Below are 7120 nucleotides of genomic sequence, written 5' to 3'. Positions count from 1 at the left end.
ATGCTAAACTACTTCATGCTAAACTGCTTCATACTAAACTGCTTCATAATAAACTGCTTCATGCTAAACTCATTCATGCTAAACTGCCGTTAGAAATAAAGTAATTTCAGAAGCTTTAGTTTTGTCTACTTTGTTGAGTGTTTGATCACAGCTCATGCAGGGACATTTATCAGACTCGGAGCAGTGCTTAGGGTCAGTACTGCTGGACTTTGTCGTCAGGTTTCATAGAAAAGTGCTCAGAACAAAGAAAGAGGAGAATCCACTGACGATGGGGAAGATTTCAGGTTTAAAAGTTCCTGCCTAATGATTTAAAGAACTGCTCCCTGAAGACAACGAGTGCATCATTTATGCACAACAGGACTGAGCCTTGTGTGGAGTTTCAGCTGTCATCAATTATCACATCACAGCTTTTTAAACACTCCTGTCCCATTCATCCTAGTAATAGTAGAGATTTGTGTGAACGCTACTCATTCCACCCTCCTCATGGACTCACACTGCATGTCCTTATCGTCCAACACGTTCATGAACATGTTTCTAAGTGATTTAACCGCGGCGCAGATGGAGGAGACCCACGGGACCGAACAGATGAGACCACAAGGTGAAGATCAGGCTCTTAAGCTACAGTCAGATATAAACATGAAAGCAGCCCACACCTCCTACAACTGTGACAAACACAGTGCAGTCTCTTGTGTGAATGTCAGCTGTGTCACTGCTCGTTCACTTCAGTGTGACTGTAGTAATGCTGCCGGTCAGATTAATTTAAAACAGATTCATTTGTTGGTTCGTCTGTCCACCTTAGACCCGAGGTGTGTCGCAGCAGCAGCAGTCTGTTAAAGTGATGTTCAGCATCTGGATTTATTCTCCTCACAGCTTCAGTCTGTGTACGTGGCCGACTGAACACAGCATTTACTGTTCGATCAGGCCCGAATCATCAATCAGGTCAGGATGACTGTGACACCAAAGTCCTCCCAGAGTCAGTTTTATAACAGCAGCAGGTTTGATCCCCCAGAACCAATCGAATGATCAGGACAAGTGACCTGCAGTGGTTATTAACAGATCAATGTTGCAAATATCAACCTTACAAACTTACTAACGTCTCATTAATCAAACTATAACAAGCAGTAGGGAGATGTCCCCCCCGTCTCTGAGGGGTGTGAACAGTGAGTGTTTGTAGTTTAGAGATGAGTTTTTATGGACTGGAACAGAACATAGAATGAAGTAAACCTAAATGTTTTTGGTTCAACACATTCAAGTGGGTAAGAATTACTCTGTGGAGAAGAACAGGGTTTTTTTGCTCTTGTCTGAGGAGGTGCAGAGTAACACATACTGGAGAGGAGGGAGCCGTTGTATCCACCACCAGGTGAAGTGGTGGTGGGGGTGGAGGTGGGGTGGGGGGGTGGAGGGGGGTGGAGCCTTTGGCCCCCATAGATTCATCTTCAGCCACCCCACTCGTTTGAGGAAACTATACTTTAAGGCAATATAACACTTTGTATCTTTGACATATGTAGATGCAGCCACACACCAAAACGGATGTTGGCACCTTGCTTATTTTTCATGTTATCCAGTGGTGGGGGTGGTGGTGTTGTGTGGGTGTGTGTGGGGGGTATTTTCAATTCCACCTCTTCACTCCCAGACAGGGACAAAAAGTATAACTGCACCTCTGAAGAAACCCATTTGTGAGTGTTGATCTGAAGAACTGTGTTAGGGATTTTTTGGTCAAAGTTTATGGATGTTTTTAACTGATACAGCTGAGAATGTTAACTCTGCCCATGAACCATATGTTTGAGTTAGCAGAGAGAGCTGGATGAGGGGCTGGGTGAGGCTACAGCATGCAGCTGTTGCTTCAAGGTCACCTCCGAGTCTGTGAGCTCGGCTGAACGGAAGGTATAAAACCAAACTTCACACACTGCCTGTGGTAGATTCTTGTGACTGGTCTTTGTGTGTACTTCCTGTATACCTGTGTGTACTTCCTGTATACCTGTGTGTACTTCCTGTATACCTGTGTGTACTTCCTGTATACCTGTGTGTACTTCCTGTATATCTGTGTGTACTTCCTGTATACCTGTGTGAACTTCCTGTATGTCTGTATATACTTCTTGTATACCTGTGTGTATTTCCTGTATATCTGTGTAAGTTGTCCTGAAAATCTGTCCTTGCAAGTAAAGATCGGTTAAAAATCTTCTGTCGTTGAGTGTGGCGCCTTTTGAGTAAGTGTAGTGAACCAGATGACCTCAAATCTACCAGATGGACAGAGACTGTTATTTTCATTGATCTGAATAAGTGTGGGCCATCTGATGACTTTCTTTCTTGAATTAATCAAGCAGAAAAGACAATTCTTTATAATCATTACTGTCTTACAAATGTTTTGATAATCAAATTGTGTTAGTTCACTCAATGCTTTACAGGTTGAAAAGAACTACTCATCTTTATTTTACATAAACAGTAAGTAATGATTTTTATTCCTCATTCCAAGAAGAAATCACCTGAATAAGCATTCCTTGATTTTCTGTCTGAAATGAGTCAAGTCGTAAGTATGTGAAAGGTTGGTTTTCGGTCAACTAAAATGTTTACCGAGAAAAATGTCATGTTTAAACTTTTTCAGAAGATTACCAAGAGTTGACTCCACGAAGTCTGCTGTTGCTGCAATAATCTTTTCTGTATGTGAAAACAAATTTCATTCTCTGACCTCGACTGTTGATAAACACCTTACGTCAAAACCACTCCTCTTTCTGGTCCTTCCACGAATCAGAAAGCTCTAAATTGAACAGGAAGTCGACCCAAATAAAATGTGGCAACTTCTCAGTTCATGTTAGTTGGAGATGGAGATTCAGAGTGATATGGAGTTCCAAGATTGAGAGTTCTGGAGAACGTGAGAGTTCCAAGATTGAGAGTGCAGTCGGTTCTGAAAGCTTCAGAGCAATGAAGAATCCAGAGGTTTTTTGGGGATTATAATTCTGTTTTGAGCTAACCACGCACGACTTTCTGAAGGTTTGGTAGCTCTCGACGGAGACGCTGAAACGAGTCAGAAAGGAACTACTCCAAGGCTGATTCATCATCAACAGGTAGATGGTTCTATTTTGACCAAGTGTACCGTGAGAAGCTGAGATCGGACGGAGCGTGCAACTTCTGGTCAAACAGATTAAATTCCCTCACATATTTCCTCTGTAAGATAAATCTCAATTTAATCTTAAACTCTTCTCTCTCATAAATCAGTACAGATATTTTTAGAAATGTCTGAAGCAAAGTCCTCAAATCACCGCCGAGTGATTTGAAGTTCATTTTCTGTGAAACTGTCTGTTATTATTTTCATATTTTGCCAAATTAATGTAAATGTTTGATGTTAAACTTTGATTTTGAAAATAAATGATTCCATTCATTTGATGGGTCAAAGGTAATAACGTCTCTCGTTCGCATTTGTGTTAAATTCAATGCACGGCATTTACAGTCAGAAAAATGAAGAACTCGTGAAAAGTATGCATAAATATATATCCATATATTTGTCATACAACAAGTGACACGTACCTCACGTGACTCACTACATAAGTGAGAATATTTCTCTCAACACCTGTCACAGTTTCACTGCTGTGAGACGAGACAAAAATCCATTGCACGATTACAACCGGTCCAAAATGCTGTAGCCCGATTTTTAACTGGTACAGGCAAAAGAGATCACATTACACCAGTTCTGTCCTCCCTGCACTGGTTCACTTTTGAATTCAGTTCAAAATCCTTCTGTATGTTTTTCAAATCTCTGAACAGTCCTGCCCCCTCTTATCTCGCTGATCTGCTGCAGCCATATGTCTCACAGCGCTCTCTGAGGTCAGCAGATCCGATGCTCCCATTGGTTCCATGAATCCGTCTCAAACTCAGAGATGACAGGGCCTTCTCTGTTGCAGGTCCAAGACTGTGGAATGAGTTACCACTACATGTCAGGCAGGCTCCCTCCCTCACTGTTTTTAATTCTCGCTTTAAAACACACTTTTATTCCCTCGATTTTGACACTGTGTAACTCGTTTATAATCCTGTCTGTATTCTACAGTGTTAGCCTTTTAGTTATGATCTTTTTTGCATTTGGATCTGTGTTTTTACCCTGTGTGCTTTGCTTCTTTGTTTCTGCTGTACAGCACTTTGGTTGGCCTTGCTGCTGTTTTAAGTGCTTTACAAATAAAGTGGTACGGTAAAAACTCCACAAGTCCATTCAGAGTCGTCATTTGAGCACAACATCCATTAAAGTTCATCTCCTACACAAGCAGCTGTATCTTAAACAAACCGACCAAAAGAAGCTTCACCATCAAACGAGATGAATCAGTTCATTCCTATCACTGTGGCTCAGACTCTAAGAAACGACAACAGAACTCAATATTGTAGATAAAAGCACAGACAGTGGCACTATTTTAATATTTACCAACAAATTAGTCCAAACTGTTTGAATTGATTGGATTAATAAAATCTGCAGCGCAGGTTTGTCCAAAAATGTGACTTCCACACGAAAAACGACACGATTTGTTGAAACTGAAGCATTGATGCAACTTTGTAAAGATTTTACAACAGAAAACCATAAAGTGAGTAATTCAGGCATGACACAGAGACGGTAAATGTCTAAAAGGAGCTTCAGTGTTGAAACATCTTTTAAAGGTTCAGGATTTAATTTTAATGGTAAAATATACTTTAATCAGAGTTTCATCAACAAACTGGACCCCAGTGAGTTTATCTAGCCTCGTTAGGATAAATGTTATAGTGCGGTGAAATCATAAAAACAACATAAGTAAAAAGTAGACTACATTTAATAGGCTGCTTCTAAAATTGGACACCAATAAAAAGCTGTTTTTACTACAATTCCTCAAAATGGAGTCTGAACTTTACAATTTATTTATCTTAAACGGGTTTCCAGTAAGGAGAAAGATGTTAAAGCACAACATCAGAGAGAACATTTGCAGGTGATCTCTCTGCTTTTTGTTTAATAGGGCGTGCACATTCAGTAAAAAAACACGCTGAGCTTACCTGGGAGAGCAGAGGAAAAGGATGTTCTCCGCCTCGGGCAGATAAATCATCTGTCCTTTCAGCCTGAGACAGCTGATCTCCACCCCCGTCAGCTCGTCCTCGTTCTCCACCGTCTCCACGTCCAGCAGGCCCTCCTGTCACCAACACAGCGCTCGAGTGAATATTTCATCACGCTGGGTGTTCTTCTCTAAAGCCCCTTCAGAACTGGCAACTGCTCTCTGGAGAAAATCATTTTAGGTTTCATGTGTGTAAAAAAAATAAAAAGATCCATTTTGAGCTTAACGTGCTGCAGCTAACGGAGCGGAGGGTCAAACTGTTTAAGCTCCTTTCACTGGACGCCGCTGTTCCATGAGACTAACACAAACTGAACTTTTAGCTACATTTTAATGTTTCCTGTGCTTTGGTCCGTTTTTCTTTCCAAAATGTGTTCAAAACTGTTACAAACAGGCCAGTTTGTCTTTTCTGCAAATCACCATCAGTATTTTACTGACTGGTCACATAAATATGCTCCTGCTTCCTGGGAGCTTCTACACGTTCATTTCAGCTGCTCTCTAAATCCTACTTTCTTCTGCGTTAGCATCGTAACTGAAAGTCTTGCTGCTTCTAAAAATATCTGTGACCTTATCAATATTTAAGAGCCCTATTATACCAAGTTTAGCTTCTTTATTTTTAATATGCAACCTCGTGAACTGGCTTTGCATTATTTAAGGCCAAATAAATCCTTAGGTTAGAACTGAATGCCTTGTCAGAGTTGATCCACGTCCTCAAAGTGTTTCAGCACCTTTGCTACCTGAAAGTCCACGTACGAGGCAGCTGTTCTCACTTCTCTTGCAAACGTGGCAGAAAACTGTAAAGCTGCAGACAGACAGCTTGCTTCTGTTTCTGAGGCTGCTGTCAAAAGCTCAGAGTCGAGTTTGCTCTTGATTTGTTTGTAGAATTGTTTATACTCAGACCTTCATTTTATTTTTTAGATATACTTTTTCTTATATATATACAGTATATTATATTGTTATACTACAGTTTAGGACAGTATCATACTTTTGTTATTTCATTTTATGCTAATGTTTATTAAATGTTTTAATGCTTAATGGTTATTGTTGCAGCAGGGGTCTGAGAGTAATGTAATTTCAATCCTGTGTATGACCTGTACATATTGCAGTTTTGACAATAAAGTTGACTTTGAAATCAGAACTCTTCGGTTCAAAGGATGAGGAGTATTTTCTTCTTACACATTTGTACGGAGCTCAAAAGTAGTCACACAAGAGCCACAATTGCATCAACAGTTTTTCAAATGCACATTTCAATTTGCACAAGTAGGAATAGTCTGCAAGTACAAATGGTCAAATACACGTGCACAAATCACCTCCTGTAGAATCCAGTAACATAAGTGTTTTTGTTTTAATATTATTGGATCAAGCTTTTCCCAGTACGTCAGTAAATCTGCTGAGGCTCAGATGTCCCAGCTTTTTACCAGCCTTGAACGCAGCATCATGTTTGTGAACCTGGAGGTAAGAACGTCTCTAAAGTCACGTTCGCAGGCAGCTGATCCGTGCACAGCAGGTTATTTGTGCACGTGTATTTAATGATTTGTAAGAACAGAATATTCCTGCTTGTGCAAAGTGAAATGTGTGCATTTTAAAAACAGATGATGCATTTTGCGGATCTTGTGACTAGTGTAGAGACTGATTTATCTCCATATATGTGTAAGATATTTATATATTTATTTAGATATTTTATCTTCATAGATCCATCCATCCAGCATCAAAGTGTGGTATGGAGGCTGTACAGCTGCAGAAAGAAAAGAGAGGTGAAGGCTGCACAGAAGTCTGTTGGAGTCAGCCTCCCCACCATCACAGACATCTACATCTCCAGATGCAGGAAGAGGGCCACCTGCATCATGAAGGAGCCCACTCACCCAGCACACACACTTTTTGCCCTGCTCCCCTCAGGAAGGAGGTTGAGGAGCATTAAGTGTAGAACCACTAGACTGAGGAACAGCTTCTACCTTGAGGCTGTTAGAATCATGAATCTCTAACTAGAATAATCACTGTGAAAAATCACATCATGTTGCTGCTGATCTGTTTCATGTTGCTGCTGATCTGTTTCATGTTGCTGCTGA

At 40.6% G+C, this 7120-nt stretch overlaps 1 protein-coding gene across 1 annotated transcript in view; it reads right to left on the bottom strand.

The window, feature by feature from the left end:
• Positions 1–7120, bottom strand: part of gucy1b1 (guanylate cyclase 1 soluble subunit beta 1) — a 48846-nt gene that overhangs the window by 17975 nt on the left and 23751 nt on the right. The window contains exon 8 of the mRNA XM_037698237.1: positions 5002–5135. Coding sequence (XP_037554165.1) covers positions 5002–5135 — 134 coding nt within the window. The remainder of the gene's footprint in view (positions 1–5001; positions 5136–7120) is intronic.

Source organism: Nematolebias whitei, chromosome 3 (assembly GCF_014905685.2).
Source record: "Nematolebias whitei isolate Nwh7 chromosome 3, NemWhi1, whole genome shotgun sequence".
NCBI lineage: Eukaryota > Metazoa > Chordata > Actinopteri > Cyprinodontiformes > Rivulidae > Nematolebias > Nematolebias whitei.
Note: the sequence above shows the minus strand (reverse complement) of the source record. Positions and strands in the feature narration are given on the sequence as shown.